Source organism: Callorhinchus milii, unplaced genomic scaffold (genome assembly GCF_018977255.1).
Source record: "Callorhinchus milii isolate IMCB2004 unplaced genomic scaffold, IMCB_Cmil_1.0 Scaffold3, whole genome shotgun sequence".
Classification (NCBI taxonomy): domain Eukaryota; kingdom Metazoa; phylum Chordata; class Chondrichthyes; order Chimaeriformes; family Callorhinchidae; genus Callorhinchus; species Callorhinchus milii.
This window is the reverse complement of record NW_024704744.1, coordinates 86,552,790-86,572,526: the sequence shown is the minus strand read 5'-3', so window position 1 is coordinate 86,572,526 and position 19,737 is coordinate 86,552,790. Positions and strand designations below refer to the sequence as shown.

Here is a 19,737-nt window from a genome sequence, read left to right as displayed (position 1 = left end):
CACTTTACAAATGTAATTTTGTTGTTATTGTTGTTGTATGCCTTCACTAAGTGTAATTCAATGGTGAAGCTGCAAGGAAACTCCATATGGTATGATAGAAGTAATGGAAGATTGTTCATTCTGAATGAATTGCATTAACCTAAGGCCATTCAGTGTTTGACCTCAGGATGTTGTACAAAAAAACAAAATATTTAGCTCACATGTATCTTTTATGATATTCAAAGCAATAAAAAGAGATTAAAATTGTAAACCAGTTATACCTGCAAGGTTCTTTTATCATACGATTGTAGTAAGATGTTAAGGCAGCTGCATTTTAAATTTCTCGTGATCCCAAACCTTTGATAAAATATGAAAGAAGAAGGAGGCTGGTTTGTTGCAAAATATTGAATTTTACATTTCTACTGAGAATAATACCTCCTTCAGGTGTGGCTAATTATATCCAAATCCTGGAACAATATTGGCCTGTTTATTCCCATTGCTCATCCTAGAGGTGTCTGTGCATGATCTTTGCACTCCAAATGTGATAGCACAGATATCCAATGATTATAAATGCACAGATTGAGCGACTGGGAATTGTGGCAACCCTTTGGACAGAATGCTATCATTCTCCACTAGAATTTACATTCTGGCCATGTTCCATAAATCCTCAGACATATGGCCCTGGAACTCAACCTCAGTACTCTGTGCTCATTCCAGTTTGAGCTCTGCTAAGCAAACAGCTCTACAAAGGACATTATTGTAGCTACCAACAGAGATTCCGCATGTTGCTCTACTGCTCTTAGCAGCTGCAAAGTATAAAAAGAGGATGAATTAACTATTACAGTCTCATCCTGAAAAGAATAATCTGAATTTGATGATCACAATTCAGTGAATGGTTTGGCTGTTAATTTAGAATGGGGGGAGAGGGAATTCTATGAAGATTTCATAGACAAGCTTATTCACTGAGAATCCGCATGAAGAGAATGGGCTCAAAAGTGTGGGTTGGGCTAATAGCTCAAGGGCTAAAGGTAATCAAGTGCTTACGGTTGCCCTTAATTATTGAATTAATCTCCACCAAAAAGGATACATGCAACTCTGTAATCCTTTTCATTGGTTAATTCTTGCATGTTATCCCACAACCTATTAGCCAAACTTGCATTTTGGACCCCTTTGGAGTCTGTAAAATAATTATTTGCGTCATGGAACAGATTATTGTTGAAAACAGTGAGATCATGGGAGAACTTGTTATTGCACCGTTGGAAAATTCATATCTGTTTTCAGATCTGTTTCATTACAGGTTGTTAACTATTAACGATCAGCAAGCAATGTCCTTGCTTCAACAAAAGCGGGCGCTGGAAATTAACTAAACTGTGGTAACTTAATTAACTTAATAAACTCTGATTGAAGTTACAATGCTGACTGGATGATTTGAACCTGGCTTGTCTCTTATGAAAACCTGTTTGATAGTTCAAATGAATCTGAACTTTATTTTAAAATGACAAATTTTCTTGAGGCTATTAACATTTTTTCTTTAAGTGACTTTAAGAACTGCAGAAATTAAAGTTGAAAGCTAAGACTGAATTCAACAATTTTAACAAATTGCTGATACTTTAAAATGCTACAAGAATAGAGAAAATGTTGATCCAACAACAACAAAATTACATTTGTATAGCGCCTTTCCTGTCGGGAGGATGCCCCAAGGCACTTGGCAATAAGTGTTTCAGACCAAGTGGAAACTCTCTACACTGGATATAATCCCTCAAGAATAAAAAACATTAATAAAATTAGTCACTTCAATCCACGACTGTTTGTGGGACACTGCTGAGCACAATTGACTAGCACGTTTTGCCCACAAATAGACAGACTATTCACTTTACAGTATATTCTGTGAAGCGTTTTGAAGATGTGAAAGCCCTATATCAAATGCAAGATTTTTTTAATATATATTTGTCTAGTCAGTTATATTATTATAAACTTTAATTTCTTGTACACTTTGGCTTGTAAATTTGGGGATTTTTCTACCATTCTAACAAGGATGCTGCAGAAAGCAGTCAGTGTAATTGAAGCCCCATTATCTGCTGCAGAAAGTTACCATGTAGAACCCAGTCCAGGAATGCGCTGCCATTATTTACTGCCAATGAGATCTGATTTGGAGAGAAAGCATTCAGTGGAGGTGCTACTGATGGTCTGAAACTGGCTTTGTGCGTAAAATATAGGGATATTCCTTATGGTAAAAGGCCTGGGGATAAGGTGGGGCAGTGCTATTGAAATGATCTCCTTGTTCTGCGAGCTCGTGCAGGCTTGATGGGCTGATGGGCCACCTTCTGCGCTGTAGATTTCTATGTTCTATGCTTCCAGAATTGCTTAAAACAAGAGGACCATATAATTTCTCAGACCAGGTTGTTGTCTGACACAGTTATTTATGTTGATTTCCTTTACTTGCCTAGGGAAAGGAGATGTCTTTGGAGATGTGTTCTGGAAGGAAAATGCTCTCGCTCAGTCCTGCGTCAACGTCAGAGCCCTGACATATTGTGACCTTCACGTTATCAAAAGAGATGCCTTGCAGAAGGTTCTGGAATTCTATACAGCCTTCTCCAATTCCTTTTCACGAAACCTTATCCTAACGTACAATCTTAGGAAAAGAGTAAGTATATCCTTTATTATACACAAGCTGGTTTCTCCTGAAGAAATTTCTAATTGTGCTCTTACGCTCTGGCATATGGAGGTTAACAATATCCTTTTTTCTTCAATTCGTAAGTGCTTTGCTGGGTGTCGATATTAAGAGCTCTCTTTGTGTGCATATTGTTGACTGCTAATTGGATTCCACCAAGTGATAGCACTCACAAGATCAACAATTGCTAAAGTGTGTGTGTGTGGGGGGGGGTGGGAAGTTGGGGTTGGGGGGGGAGGGGTTGTAATTCAATTGTGGTTGCTGTAATACTTTAGCAAAGTGTTCCCTGTGATTGGAAACAAGCCTGCTTCGGAATAGTTTGGTGGTGTTATGCAGTTAAATCTGGTGGCATTTGTAATATGATCAAGATTTAGTATTATATAATACAACAACAACAAGATTTCATTTATAGAGCGCCTTTCACGTCGGGAGGACGTCCCAAGGCGCTGGACATTTGGGTCGGTACCCGAGCAGGGGGGAAATGGTCAGGGTGAGGGGAGGGAAGGGAGGGAGCAAGGAGGGGGTAGAGAGTCGAGAGTGTTATAATAATAATCCTTGCATTTGATATAGCACTTTTCATGTCTTCTAGACGACTCAAAGCGCTTCACAGAATAGACTAAAGTGGATTGACTGTATATTTGTGGGCAAAATGTGGCAGCCAATTGTGCACAGCAGTGTCCCACAAATAGTCGTAGATTGAAATGACCAATTTGTTATTGTTTTTTTTGAGGGATTATTATCAGGCATGTGGAGTAAGGAAACTTGTCCAAGGTTTCACCCTGCCGGGAATTGAACCTGGGTCTCTCGCTTGCAAAGCAAGTGCTCTAACCACTGAGCTACAGGACTCCAACTGTATTCAGTTGACTTGTGTAAAAGGAGGTTAAGTATGGTGCCCTGAATCAAGTTGATGACAAGGAACAGTAGGTCAAACGTGCGTTTGTATTTCTCTAATTAATTGTGTTCCAAATGGTGTAAGAAAAGATTAATGTTCTTTGACTCAATCTATGATAATTAAATAGCAGGAGAAGCTAGATAGGTTTTCAATGCATCCAGCGGCAGGAAGATATGGATGATATGTTGTCTCAGATGGGTAGTCAGATCTGACACCAACTCCTTATTATAGGATCTTCCCCTAGTGGTGTGGGCTTTGAGTGCTGGCACAGAGGATCAGGAATGACTGACTTCTCCTACCACACTAAAGAAGTGCATTGTGTGTGGCACACTATCTCATGCGGAAATTGTGGGCATGTGGGCATGGTTGCTTTCACTGTGTGTTATGTATTGACTTGACAGTCAGGAATGCAAGAGCTTTCTTGATCTGTACTACAGGGACTCATTGCCAGGAGAAGCAAAGAATAAAATCAGCTTTACATTGACAGAATGAAGTGGATATTATCACGATTCTTTTCCTAAAATCTTCGGAAAAGAAGTAGTCATTTTCATTAAGCTCCATATGTCAGAGTGTAGTAGCACTACATTAGATGACATAGAAATTTAGGAACAAGAGCACAGCATTTGCCCCATCAAGCCCACTCTGCCGCATACCATTCCTTGGCACTGTTTTTTTAATTGTTTAACATGGATAACCCTACACATAAAACATGGTGCACTAGGTTTACCCTGAAGCCTCAATTAGCCTTTGAACAGAAGCACTATGACATATTAGACAGTGACGATACCCCCATAGTTCTCTGTTATCTTGCTGTAAAAATCTACCTGAAAGCAAGCTTTCCAACTGTTTTATGTGCCAAAAGAAGTAAGCTAAAACCACAAGAAAGGAATATATATTTACTTGGTTCATTGCGGGATGGGGGGGACGGGTGTGAGGAATGTAGAATGCATAAATTTCCACAAGATTCAAATGCCAGCATGTTACATTATACCCAGACATGAGACACTATGAAAAAATATCATATTTCCTAAAATATACTGCACAAACAATTTGCACGTAGGTTGTAAAGGGTTTTGCAGTGTCACAAGATCTTTGCGAATGGGCTTTGTCACCCCAGTTGGCTTATTATCCATTCGTTCTGATGTAGTCCTGAGTTAGGTCTTTGTGGGGTTAGTCAGTCAGTCAATGAATGAAGGCATTTGTGTTTTTATGACTGTTATACTTCACACGGGCAAAACTAAACTGAGTTTCTCTGCAGATTTTCAGGAAGTAAAACAATGAGGTCATACTGCTCTAACATGGATGAATTACAGAGATAGCAGTTTCTGGTACATGTTCCACAGCACCAGTACATTTCTACAGGCGAGCTTGAATGCTGGAGAGAGAAAGCGCAGTAGAAATTGACAGCTTACTTCAGGTCAACTGTGAAACACATGGACATGGCATGCATCACTGATCAGGATAACTCTGGAAGAGAAGAGATTAAAAATGATAGCAGCACCAAACAAAAATGTTTCATGAGAAATACCAGACATCATGATATAAGGGGAAGAAACAAATTAAGGTAACCAAGGGATTAGTGTGAGACAAGCTAGAAAATGAGAATGCCTTTAGGATACAGGGAATTCCAGAAGGGATATAGAGATAATATACGTATAACAATAATAATCGTTGCATTTGATACAGCACCTTATCACATCATTGAGATGTCTCAAAGTACTTCACAGAATATACTGTAAAGTGAATTGACTGTATATTTTATGAGCAAAATGTGGTAGCCAATTGCACACAGCAGCTTCCCACAAACAGTCGTGGATTGAGTGACCCAACGTTTTTGGGGGGAGGTATTATTATCCCCAGAAAGCGATCCGCCAATCGATTAACAACTTGGTTCCTATTTACTGCTAGACAAACAGAGGTGTGTGGACTAAGGAAACTTGCCAAAGGTTTTGTTCTGCCTGGGAATTTATAAATGTAAAATAGCATATTTCAGGATTGGGTATATAACAAGCATGCTTGCGTTTTGCTATTTTTTAAATTACACTGTTTTATTCGTTCATTTTGAGACTTTATTTAGTATTGAATTCTTTAATGTCAATTGTATTGGTTGACTCCAGATAATTGATTACACTGAAGGATTAATTACTGCAAACTGAGGTGAGGCCAAACACATAGAGAAATTCTATGTACAACACAAATTATAATAGAATAATCAGTGAAATAACAGCTACTTGCATTTATAAAGTGCCCTTCACACAGGATAGCACATTGGAATGGTCTCAATTATATGATTTTCATGCAATTTTCATTCTAGATGGGTCCTGCTGGGTAATCATTTTTGCCATCTGAAAATATCCCAAATCACAAGATCATAGTGAATATAACTACAATCTTTACAGCAGTTCACGGCAAGTAGTTGACACAGTTCACATACCTTTTTCTAACCTTGATGTATACTCACCATTGGAAACTCACAGAAAAACATTTTTACGGTATTGCATAATAGCAAACAAATATTAAGATAGCAACAAAGATAATGTACTCGCCTGGAAACAACCTAGAAGAGCAAGCTTTTCAGTTGTTACGTACATTCTGGAATTGGATTGTAAACATTGCTACAAACAATAACATTAGGCAACATATTCCTAAGTGAGAAAAATATAACATTCACAAATACTGCCAGCTTGGATCTACCACACACTTATGACTCTATTAATAGCCCCAGTCAGTTGTGTGAAACATTTAAGATGTCTTCTCATTGTGAGAGGCACTTGTATAAATGTAATTTGTCATTGTTGTTGAAACAAGTGAACATTCTATTCATATTCTTAGTAATGGTTTCCATATAAAATATTGGACATAAAAATTCTATTCTGATTCTTGCATCTGAACCCATTAACAGTAAAGTATAAATGTTCTTAATCAGAATGGAAAGTGCTTTTATGATGAATTCCATTTACATTTAAAGCCTTACTCAGCGAGTAGTGAGTTCAATTATGCTGCATTCAGTAAAAGTACATAGAACTGGCTGACTTGGAAAAAAATGTGGTATCTGCATGCTGCAAATACCCTGGGAACCATTTCATTTTAATTTAATACAACGTGAACAGTGAATGCACTCCTAAAACCATGAAGCTCTGATTGGATTTAGCACTGATACTGTTGCTACTCTATAAATCTTTCTTCAATGCTGTAGTGCAGCATAATAATTATTGAGTTTTTGACCACACAATTTCTGTAACAGGCTGATGTGAGAAGAAAATTGTTGTGTTTTTCTCCTCTGTTTTAAGAGTCAGGGGTCAGACAGTGTAGAGTTGCACATTTCAGAATGCTTACAAAAGAATGGGGGCATCAGTTCTGCCCACTCAACCGATTAAAGACCAACACGTATTGTATCTTGCTGGCACTCGTGAAGAACACTGCTGTTCTGAACAGTGGAGTTGAGCACAAAATTGATTGTTGCAGAATACGTTCTTAAAATAACAATATTCAATAATGGCTAACAATTCATGCTTAACCAGAGTCTTTCACATGTGGAGAACATCTCAAAGAACTTTACAAAGAGTGCACAGCAGCCTGAGGTTGGAGCAAGATCAGGGCTGTGGGATGATAGAAGGTGACCCAAGGTGAAGTCAAAGACATGTTGAAAACTGACCAGCATTTCACAGATCATGATGATTACATTAGACTTTAAAGGGCATTGTCCATTGATCCCCCCAGAGACCCAAAGGCAGTTGTTGAGTGACTACCAACACGAGAGCCTTTCTTTATCAATCCTCTATCCGGTCAAACATTTTGCATTGAATTTTAGATATTTTATAAAATAAACGTTTTCCTTTATGTTTTTTTTATTTGCACCTTCATTGTCAAGAACTCCAGAATTAGATAAGTACTAATGCTGGCCAATAGAAATAGATCAGTTCTAATCCAGTGCCTGCTGGAAATGAATGCTTATGGTATTGTTTATACCCCACTCTATGGTGTGAAGTGGGACTCTGCTTTGGCAAAGAGGAGAATCAAGACACACCAGATGCAGCAGCAACACCCAACATATTTGTGGGGGTGGGGAATTGATTTCAGCATTTCTTAATTTGCTTCATTCTTTTCTTTGCATGTTTAAAGGTCTCCATAGGTTTAGAGTTGCAAAAGGTAATTTTGTGACAGATGCCAAGAAGTTTTTCTTTACTCAGAGGGTAATTAACAACCGGTACAGGTTGCCAGGAAGGAAGGTTGAGGCCAGGACACTGGACTCATTTAAAAAAACAGCTTGATGCTGTGATGGAAGAACGGTAGGGGAGGGTATTCTGGAAGAATGAAATCAGATGGGCCAAAAGGTTCTATACCAAATGTAAGGATTATTATTATTATCATTATTGGCTAGTGAGGTCTCTAACCAGGTTTCATACAAAGCTCAACAAGTCAAGCATCCAAACCCTTTACGGTTGTTATAATGTGAAAGCCATGGTGGTGGTAAAGCATTAGTCACATGGCTGATACCAGGCAGGAGGGGTTATGGTTGTGAGGAGAAGTTTTGTTTTCACGACACAACAAAGAAGGATAAAAGAGGATCTAATAGAGATTTTAAAAACAATACTGTTCCAGGCCATTTCCTGTTGATAAACTTAATATTGATAAGGGTTTCTTCTTTGAATTTCAAATCTAATTAACCTCCTGCTGGGATGTTGTAAAATGGGACTGACTGCTCCCTGTTATTTTACAGATGTCACATTCCCCCATTCTGCCTGCTGAGATTGTTTGTCAGAAACATTTGTTTGACTGAATTTGGAGCCAAGTATAGCACTTTCATGTTCTCCAAGGAAGCAAAACAACAACAACTACAAATTACATTTGTATAGTGCCTTTCACACTGGGAGGAAATAATTGAACAAGCTATAATAATAATCTTGCATTTGATACAGTGCCATATGATGTCATCGAAACATTTCTCAAAACGCTTCACAGATTTCACTGTAAAATGTGGTGACTATCTATTTTGTAGGCAAACATAGCAGCCAATTTGTGTACAGCAATATCTAACAAACAGCCAAGACGTTGATGACAAATTTTGCCTGGGGGATTATTAACACTGGGAGGAACTCCCATACCTCTTCAAAAACTACCTCTAAATCTTTTAATGCTCACTTGAAAAGGCAGACGGGTTTAATGTATTGCCTTGGTTTAATATCTTATCTGAAGGATGACACCTTTTACAATGCAGTGCTTGCTCTGCATTGCATTGGACATTAGGCTTGAACCCACAGCCTCTGACTCAAAGGCGAGAGTCCTCCCCACTGAGCCAGGCTGACATCCTGACTTCATCTGAAATAAAAATAGAAGTTGCTGGGAACACACAGCAGGTCAGGCAGCATCTATGGAGAGAGGAAAATGAATTCTTGTGAACATGCAGCAAATTGGGAAGCATCTATCGGGAGTAACTTCCTCTCTCCATAAATGAAGCCTGACCTGCTGCGTGTTCCCAGCGACTTCTGTTTTTATTTCAGATTTCCAGCATCTGCAGTATTTTGCCTTTTGTTCCCTGACTTTATCTTACTATTTAAAAGTAGACCCAATAGCTCAGAATAATTGCACACAAGCTACAGTATTACGGGGGATAAACTGGGGAGGCTGTAGTTCATATGAAAGCCAATATTTCTGAATGTGCATGATTGCATCTAATGAGCTATGGGAGTGGTAGCAGTTCTTGGTAATTGGTGAGCTTGAGATGATTTTATGAACACAAGTTCATACACCCAGTGCCTGGAATCCAACTTGATTGGCCTGCAATTCTGCAAGCAGCTGCTGCTTAAACTCTGCAGCTCCAATGGAACCATGTTGGAACCATCGCTTAATAGGAAGGGACGTGTGCCCGAGCTATGGACAGGAAGTCAGTGGCAATGCTCCCATGCATTTCATGCTGAGATGTGTTGGCCATTAGGAAGCTCGCAGAGAGTTCCTTGTACCTACCATCCACCTTGTGAGGAATAATCCATCTCAAATCAATGCTTGTTGGATGTTGAACAACCAACTAGTGCCTATCCTCCTTGGGGACAGGTAAGTGGGGTCTCCTTGCAGCTGAATTGGCTCCAAAGTGACATGCCTGGCAATGGAAAGTTGGAATTGAGCCAGCCCTCTGCGGCAGTATCGGTGGTCCGTTGCCTGAGCTTGTCAATGGCAAGCTTTGCAGTTTTAGCTGGTTAGACTCCAGCAGTAATCCAAAGCATACTCTGGAGTCCCCAAGCCTTGGATCTTGTCAACCTGCACCTAATAATATAATAATAATTAATAATAATATGGTCACTTCAATCCACAACTGTTTGTGGGACACTGCTTTGTGCAATTGGCTGCTTTGTTTTGCCCACAAAATATATAGTCAATTCAATTTAGTATATTCTGTGAAGTGCTTTGACACGTATCGAAGAGGTGATTAAGCACTATATCAAATGTGAGGTTTATTATTATTATTAATACTTTCCAGAATTAGGTAAGCAGGAAGCATCCCTCCAGGGATTCCATTCCAACAATCTATCTCTGGGATTTCTATGTGTAGGTGGGATGCATGGAAATACAGGTGGAGTCCTGTAGCTCAGTGGTTAGAGCACTCACTTTGCAAGTGAGAGACCTGAGTTCAATTCCCGGCGAAACCTTGGGCAAGTTTCCTTACTCCACACGCCTAATAATAATCCCTCCAAAAACCAAAAACAATAATAAATTGGTCATTTTCAATCTACGACTGTTTGTGGGACATTGCTGTGCGCAATTGGCTGCCGCGTTCGCCCACAAATATACAGTCAATTCACTTTACAGTGTGTTCTGTGAAGCGCTTTGGGACGTCCTCCCGATGTGAAAAGCGCTATATCAAATGCAAGGATTATTATTATTATCTCAGCATGATTAGGATACTCTTAAGCATGGTGATGGGTTTTCGCATGTGTCAGACAGCCGGCTGACCCCGCAAAAAAATGATTTCATGCTCATTGTGTGGTAGAATCTGAGAGGAAGTGTGGTGATAATTGCACAAGAGATGGTGTGCTGAGGTTCAGAGATAGAAAGATTGTGATTAAATTAAATATTACTGAATGAATCTGCTTAGCCCAAGGCAAGACTCTTTAAATCTTTCCATGCTTTTCTCTATAAAATGTAACTGATCTTTTAGGTCAATTTGTAGAGAGATCCATAATTGCTCACAGTGGAGCCCAGGGCAGGGAAGGCCCCAATGGTAAGCTCCCAATCGCATGTGCCAATCCTTCAACTAATGTCAAGATAAGGAGGTCTGGCAAGTTCAGCAGAGAAAGAAGTCCCCAAAAGCGTAGAACTCAACTATGATATTTCACAAGAGCCGCATTTATGCAACAGGGGCTAGAGTACACATGAAAGAGCTCTTCTGACTTATGGTTATGGATCAGCAGATCCTGTCTAACCAACACCATTAACCTTCCCCACAAAGTAACCTTAAATTGAAGCCGTTAAATCATGACAGGCAATATTATTACAGGTTTTAGGGCCAAGTGGAAAATTAGCCTTCTCATTAAGTTTGATGAACCAGTAAATAGTTCCTGAGTGTGCCTCTGATCAAGTGTTTGGTCCAGATTCACTGTAGTCAGAGGTGGTGTCTGTCTTGACCCCCCAAGCAAATATTCACTTGATGGATGATTTATTCTTTTAGGATAAGGGAATTGTTAGTTTCTTTTCTTTATTCTACAGTCTTACAGGCAAATATTGTAAGCTGAATGACTCTATCTGGCTTTTTAAAAAAAAAAAAAATTTGTCACTTCAATCCATGACTGTTTGTGGGACACTACTGTGCGCAATTGACATTTCCCCCACAAATATACAGTCAATTCACTTTATAGTATATTTTGTGAAGCGCTTTGAGATGCCTAGAAGACCTGAAAAACGCTATAACAAATGCATGGATTATTATTATTATTTTTCAGAGTACTGAGGTCATTAAGTGCAAAGGGACCATTGGATTGTGAAACCTTGGTCACATTGTTGGAATTGATAGAGAAATATTTCACACGCAAAGCTATTAAGACCATTATACCCCCTTCCTGGTATCAATTAACATCCAAATTGACGGATTTCAAACCATGATGGACACGTTTTAGAACAAACTGGAAAATTATACTTGTCATTTAGTTTGTCATTAACTGTAAGTAAAGCCATAATAAATGGAATGCAATTTGTAAAGCAGTAATGTCAAGTAGCAATTCTAGGACACAGGGTGTAAACATAACAAAAATAGGTTTTAAAAATTCACCTATTGCATAACCAGCTCAAGGCAGGTGCATTGGTATAACGGGATGAAAGAAATCTGGGTGAAAATGCGATGTGTCAAAACAGGTTCCATGGGTGAACACCCTGTGATTAAATGTATATTTGCTCATTGGTATCTCATGTAGATCCTCATCCATTATTTGTTCAAACCATCATCAAAAAATAATGCATTCGATATAATGCCGACAGTGTTGAAATGTCTCAAAATGCTTTGCATATTATTTCAGTTAAAGTGCAGTCATTATATATTTGTAGGCAAATGTGGCAGCCATTTACACATAGCAGTTATGAAGTGAGTCTGGGGGATTGTTGGCCAGACACCAGGAGAAACTCCCAGCTACCCCAGTTCTGTACTGAAGCATCAACCTAGACAATGAGCTCAAGTCCCCAATGTGGAGCCAAATCAAATCTATAATCAAAGATGTTTTCCTGAAATGTTCAAACAACCACATCAGTTACCAGCTTACAACTTACTTATCACAATCAACGTCCTCTCTCACTAAACACTCAATGCAATAATGTTTGAAATCTTATTTGATTACTCCTAAAAGTTTGAATTAATTGCTTGGCTTTCTCTCGTGCTATCTTTAAATACAAATGTGCATCAATCTGCCTCCACTATTATCCATATGAGTCAAGTATTCTGGCTGTTATTCATTTTCGATGGAGACAGTATTCTCTGAATTTGTATCATTATATTGCTTGACAAAGCTTTACTGGTGAACAACAAAACATTGCTAATGAAGTGCTGGATCCTGCTGGGTTGCACAGTTAGCAATTTAAATTCTAAAGTTATGCCTAATGTACTGAGGTTGCTGTTGGAATTTGTATCAGATCAATTCAATTTATTTTTATATTAATCCTAATTCCTTACAAAATATTTTTAAAAATTCTGTTTTTTGGTGTTCAGCTCACTGATATTTTTGTTCATATTTGGAGTGCGTACAGTGATCATGGAATGTTAACAGCACAAAAGGAGGCGCTTCATGGCTAAGATGGTCCTAGTTTCTTCCAGTTGAGTTATTAGCTCTCCTCCCATTCCTCTGCTCTTTCCCCATACCTTCTGAAATTGACGAGCAGATAATTTGAAATTTTATTTGTTTAAATGAGCTGGGGAAGTTCATCATTGTTGGAGGTGATGGCCTTTGGATGAGATGTTAAGTTGAGGTCCTATCTACCTGTAGATATAAAAGATCTCAGATCATGACAAAATAGAAGGTTCTCCCGTATCCTGGCCAAGACATCCTCTGGGTTAATTGTTCATTCACTTGGTGGCTATTTGTGAGAACTTGTGGTCACAAATTGGCTTCCCCTATGCCTGCACAGTCACAGTCACTAAACTTAACAGTTGCAGAGAAATATTGACCAGGGCACTGGGAGAACTTAACAGTAATTCCTATTAAGTGTTTTGAGATGTTTCATTATTATAGGTGCTATATGAAAAACAATTTTTTTTTAGTGTGCTAAGCTAGAAAAGGTTATAGTGAAATACACAATAAAAATATTAAATAAGAAAATATTGTAAGAAATTCAATGTTAAGGATTATCAACTATTGGTTCATTCAAACTAAGCTCCCCTCACCAGAAACATACCCAAGTTTCATTAGCCCTTCAATGTTTTTCTTAATTGAATACTGGTAATCCCTGCACTGGAGTTTGAGTTCATAATCTAAAATGACACTCTGGTGCAGTACTAAGGGAGTTAGAAATTCTGTCCTTCAAATGAGATGAGATGTCAAGCTGAGGTCCCATCTGACTACAGTATTCTGTTGGCTCAGATGGGTATTAAAGAGTTCTCACAGTGCCCTGACCAATATTTCCCCCTCATGCAAATACACTAAAACAAAGCAGGTTAATTAGCCGTCATCTCAATGCTACTGTGGAACATAGCTGTTGCAGATTAGTTGCCACATTTGCCTTGCAGTTACAGTGAATGTTGAAAGATACCACGACACCATTCAAAATGAGAAGAGGATTTCTCTTGGTGTCTGCCTTGATAATGGCATTCACTACTTTAATATCATCTGCCTGTTCAGTTGGTGTTAAAAGAAAACCTATGACACAACTCAAAAAATGAAGCAAGTTTTTCCCGGTATTGTGGCAAACAATTCACTTGATAAATTGGTCACCGAATGGCTGATTGCAGACCTTTGCTGTGTACAAACGACTGCAGGGTTTGCTTACAATAACAATCATTATGCCTGGCTGTAATTTCTGTGAAGCATTTTTGAGACGTAAAAATGCAAAAATCTTCCACAAAGCAACTCATGTGTGCATTGCTTAGCCAGAAATTGTTGCACTTTGAGCTGATAGAAGGAGCAATTTGCTGAAAGTAAATTTAGCTCTCCTGAAATGGGGCTTTTTAAGAGCCTGTACCTTTTGAAGCAGAGCAAATTCAAGGACCCAGGCTGATTGATGCTGAGTAGAATCCAGGGCTAGACAAAAACTTTGCAGGCAATAAATTCTGCCAATTCACGCTTGCGTTGGCCACCTCAGAGCTGGGTCACTAATAATAACTTTGGAGAAGTTCATCGATAAGACTGTCCAGTTCTTCCAGTAATGTGGAGTCCTGTAGCTCAGTGGTTAGAGCACTCGCCTTGCAAGAGAGACTTGGGTTCGATTCCCAGCAGGGTGAAACCTTAGGCAAGTTTCCTTACCCCACACGCCTGATAATAATCCCTCAAGAAAGAAAATAATAAATTGGTCACTTCAATCCACTATTGTTTGTGGGAGACTGCTGTGCACAATTGGCTGCCGCATTTCGCCCACAAATATACAGTCAGTTCACTTTACAGTATATTCTATATATTCTAGAAGACGTGAGAAGCGCTATATCAAATGCAAGGATTATTATTATTTGGATTATTATAACCTAGGTCCATTGATGAGAGACAGATATGGAAGCAGACACAAGTCAGGGAATAAAGGTGGAGGGAAACTGCAATTTATTTTGCCCTGTGTCAGAATGAACCTTTTTGCTGAATATGAGATACTATTATTGAATTATTATAATAATTATGAATTATTGGTCAGCCATTTGCCATTGACAAGAGCAACAACTTCAACTTCTATGGTGACTGTCATTTAAGAATTTATTTCAATGTGCTTTACAGAGATGGAGTGGGACCTTGAACAAAGTGGGAGATGGGATGGGTAAAAAATAGATTTTTTAGAGATTTTGAACCATGGAGAAATTTAAGGAGAGAACTGCAGAGAATGAGGGGAAAGTGACTGATAACCAACCCAAACCTCATCATTAATTCCTTATTAATTATCTAAATAGAAGAGCAGATTGATTTTAAGAAGCACAGATGTTTATTGTTGGATGGTCTATAGATCAGAATATCTCTGAACTGTAGGGGTTGCCTCTCTTGGCAGGTGTTCCAAGCAGCATCACAGGCTCAAAAGCTGCACCATTTGGTTTTATTGATTACCTGGAGGTGTTTCTTTCTGCTTTCCTCAAACCACACCCCCTCACCCCACCCCCCCACCCCCGCCTGCAAAAGTCCCAGCCTGGCCTAGGGTACACCTCCACTGACACGCTGGGAGGATGTCTCAAAGTGTCTTACAGGATTTAGTATAAGGTGTAGTGTCTTGTGCTTCTTCAGTATCTCACCCATCTGGTCACGTGTGAGGGGCAATGCAATAGGTGTTGGTAGGTTGTTAAACCATACGAAGATCAATGTTGAGCCCTGTAGTTACCTCCCACAATGTGTGAGGATGTGCACCTTTGAGCAGTGCTCACTGAATAGGGATAGTCCCTAGATGGTGAATGGGAATCCAAGCTTTTTCTCCAGGGACATTGAAGCCAAATGTAACATCCTATACAAAACATTGAACCTGGGATTGTGCTGTTCTCTATGACTCTGAATCACTACTCGCAGGGTGGAACTCAAACAGTCACTTAGACAAGATTCAAGAGTACACGCAGTGTCTGTGGAACTAGTACAACAACAACAACTTGCATTTATATAGCACCCTTCACATGGGGTAGCATCACGAAGCGCTTGACAGTGGCTGAGTCTGACAACAAGCAAGGGGGAGAGGGAGCAGGGAGGTAACCATAAGCATGATCAAAAAGGAAGGTCTTTGGTGGGATTTGAAGCTGGGAAGGGAGGGGGCAAGGCGGAGGGATGGATGGAGAGATAAAAGGAGACAAATGTCTTCAGGAGAGGAGAAAATTGGCAGAGAGAAATCAAGACAAGTCCACTTCTGTTCGCAGTGAATACTTTAATGAATTGTCAAATATTAGAGGGTGTCATGTGTGTAGGGGTGCACCATAATTACATTATGGTGAACGACACTGCAGTGAATTTCAGTGACGCATGATGTTAAGTGGTGTAAAATCTTTGCACATTCATACTTTGTTTTATTAGGATATTGGCAGTGAATAGTCAATGTGCGACACTTGTGTTTCATCACCACTTGACCTGTGAAAAAACAACCATCACGTGAAAATACAGATTTTTTTTCCCCCTCTAAACCCGTGTCCGGAGAGTTTTTAGAGAATGTAACACCAGAAAGAAGGACTGGTAGTGCTAGTCTTAAGAATAATTTAGAGGTGACAATTGACACAAGAAGCACATTGGCTGAAGTGTGATTTTTTTAAAAGAGTCCAGTGAACCCACTATTGTCAGTCCATTTCCGTGCCTGCCTATCCCCTGTGCCTATTAACATGTCATTGCAACAGTTAAAGAAAACCTTAAAGTGAATTTCTTGATGCTTCATTTGTGTCATCGAGTATTTGAACTCCTTTTTGAAAACATGACTTGCTGAGAACTGACTGACTTGAGTCTGCAGAAAGTTAAGCTTTCTTCACCTTTCCTCCCTCCAATGAAATATAGCCATTTTCAATCGATTTGCCACAAACAAATGACTTCTTATTAGCATAATCTTGGGTTATCTCAGAAATGGACAAACTGAACATTGTGTGCCCATTCACGAGCATTAAACTGGAATGTCCTATGCTGTTCAAAATGGACCGGCTGGTAGCTTTCTGTCTCCTACTCTCGCTCCTCCCCCTGGTACACCACCCACCTCCGCTCACTGAAAAGCCAGGTGCGGGCTGCTGAACGCACCTGTGTCAAATCTGGCCTAACGGTCCACCGACAAATCTGGCTGGACCTCCTCAAAATTTACCGCTCCACTCTAGCCTCGGCCAAGTCGTCCTTCTACTCCAGGATAATCCTGGAGGCGAAGAACAACCCCAGGCTACTGTTTTCCACCACAACCCGACTCCTCCGTCCCCCCGCCACCCCGCGCAGGTCATCTTCTCCAACCTTCACTGCGAGGAGATGCTGGATTTCCTTGAATCCAAGATCAAGGGAATCCGCTCCGCGGTCACTTCCCCTCCAACTTCCACCACCCACCCCTTCCCTCCCACACTCCGACTCCTACCCATCCTCCCCTACACACCTTCGTACCCGTTTCCCCACCCTCTGTCACTGAACTCATCCTATCCCTAAAACCAACCACCTGCTCCCTTGACCCCATCCCCACTCCACTCCTTATCTCCCAGCTCCACTTTCTTGCCCCACATATCACTGACATCATCAACCTGTCCCTCTCCTCTGGCTCTGTCCCCATTCCATTAAAAACTGCCATCATCACGCCCACCCTGAAAAAACCCTCCCTTGATGCGTCGCAGCTATCAAGCTACCCATCTCCAACCTCCCCTTTCTCTCCAAGGTCTTGGAAAGAGTTGTCGCCTCCCAACTGCGCTCTTTCCTTTCCACCCATTCTCTTTTCGAACCCCTTCAGTCAGGTTTCCGTGCTGCCCATAGCACAGAAACTGCCCTGGTCAAGGTCACCAATGATATCCTGACCATCTGTGACCAGGGCTCCCTCTGTCTCCTCGTCCTCCTCGACCTATCGGCAGCATTCGATACGGTCGACCACGCTATCCTACTCCACCGCTTGTCCTCCCACCTCAACCTTCAAGGCACTGTCCTTGAATGGTTTAGGTCGTACCTTTCTCACCGTCTTCACTTTGTCTCGACGAATGGCTTCTCCTCCACCCCCGTACTGTCTCATGTGGTGTCCCTCAGGGCTCTGTCCTCGGTCCCCTCCTCTTCACCCTCTATATGCTCCCCCTCGGTGACATCATCCGCAGACATGGAGTTAACTTCCACATGTATGCGGATGACACCCAACTCTACCTTTCCTCCTCTACTCTCAACTCCACGACCACCGATGTCCTGACAGCTGCCTGTCCGACATCGAGTCCTGGACGAGAGACAACTTTCTTCAGCTCAACGTGCGAAAAACCGAGGCCCTCCTGATTGGCTCACGTCAGCGCCTCCGCACCTCAGGCGCTGACACCATCAGCATCCAAGGCTGCACTCTCCACCTCTCAAAGCCAGTCAGGAACCTCGGCGTTTTGTTCGACCCTGAGCTGTCCTTTCTCCCTCACATCCGCACCACAACTGGCACCGCCTTCCATCACCTCCGGAACATCGCCAGACTACGGCATTACCTCACCCCTCACGCTGCTGAAACCCTGGTCCACGCCTTTGTCACCTCAAGGCTGGACTATGGGAACTCTCTCCTCGCCGGCCTTCCCGCCACCTCCCTCCACAAGCTGCAGGTCATTCAGAACTCTGCAGCTCGTGTACTGTCCCGCACCAGGCTTCGGGACCACATCACTCCCACCCTCGCTCGCCTCCACTGGCTCCCCATCCCCCAGAGGATTGATTTCAAGATCCTCATCCTCACCTACAAGGCCATTCACGGCCTTGCTCCCTCCTACCTCTCTGACCTACTATCCCCCTACCTACCTGCCCGTACCCTCCGTTCCTCTGGCTCCGGTCTGCTCCACGTCCCCCGCCCCAACCGCCCTACCATCGGTGGTCGGGCCTTCAGCCTCTCAGCCCCGAGGCTCTGGAACTCTATCCCCCAGTGCCTTCTCCTTGCTTCCTCCCTTTCCTCCTTCAAGGCCGGTCTCAAAACCTTTCTCTTTGACCGTGCCTTCAGCTCCCCTCTTGACTCTCTACCCCCTCCTCGCTCCCTCCCTTCCCTCCCCTCACCCTGACCATTTCCTCCCTGCTCGGGTCCTGACCTAACTGTACAGCGCCTTGGGACGTCCTCCTGACCTGAAAGGCGCTCAATAAATGGAATCTTGTTGTTGTTGTAATGTAGCTGAAGAATTGACCCAGTGCAATGTTTACTGATAGCTGACCTTTCTCCTTTGCCAATTGAATATTAGAGAGAAAGTTGGAGCCTCAGGAAGTGCAGGTTTATTTTAGTAAATGATTGTTGAAGTCCTGTCATAATTCTAATATTATACTAAAGAACAGTATTCATTTCAAATTGATGTTATTTAGCCTGGGTTGAGAGAGGTTTTTTTTAACTGATAAGTTTCAATGAAGAAAATTGCTTTAATTTACAGCTAAATCTGGTTTTCTGTATTTCTTAAAAGACTGCTATATTTTCTGAGTGCAGCCATAAGATTGTCACATTATTAAAATGGTACCCCTTCCCTTCCACTACAGAGCATATGAGCCCTCTCCCTCCCACCCCAACTGTCACAGTTAATAAATATTTTGCATAGAGATACAACCACTATTTGCTTCAAAGGTACATTTGCATCATTATTGCAAAGGTAATCAAGCTCATTGTCGATAACGGGGTACTTTGTTTTTCTGCCATCACAATCAGTGAAACGCAACTATTGTTATCACCGAGGAAGGAATGCATAGGGGTATTGAAAGCTTGTGTAAGTCACAGCTAGTATCCTGATCCAATAAAATGTACTGTTACTTTGCTTTGTATTTGCAGCATATTTCTGGCAAAGTGTCAATATCTGAAGTCAAAATAGGGCTGAGAGTGACGTTTGATCTTTCTGCATTGTTTCACGCAAAAGTTATCATGGGGGTTGTGTGTGCACATGGTGAGGGGCGATTAATTGTAACAGTAACAA

At 41.1% G+C, this 19,737-nt stretch overlaps 1 protein-coding gene across 1 annotated transcript in view; it reads left to right on the top strand.

The window, feature by feature from the left end:
- Positions 1-19,737, top strand: part of kcnh1a (potassium voltage-gated channel, subfamily H (eag-related), member 1a) — a 127,672-nt gene that overhangs the window by 63,288 nt on the left and 44,647 nt on the right. The window contains exon 10 of the mRNA XM_007892479.2: positions 2,427-2,623. Within this exon, the coding sequence (XP_007890670.1) occupies positions 2,427-2,623 (197 nt within the window). The remainder of the gene's footprint in view (positions 1-2,426; positions 2,624-19,737) is intronic.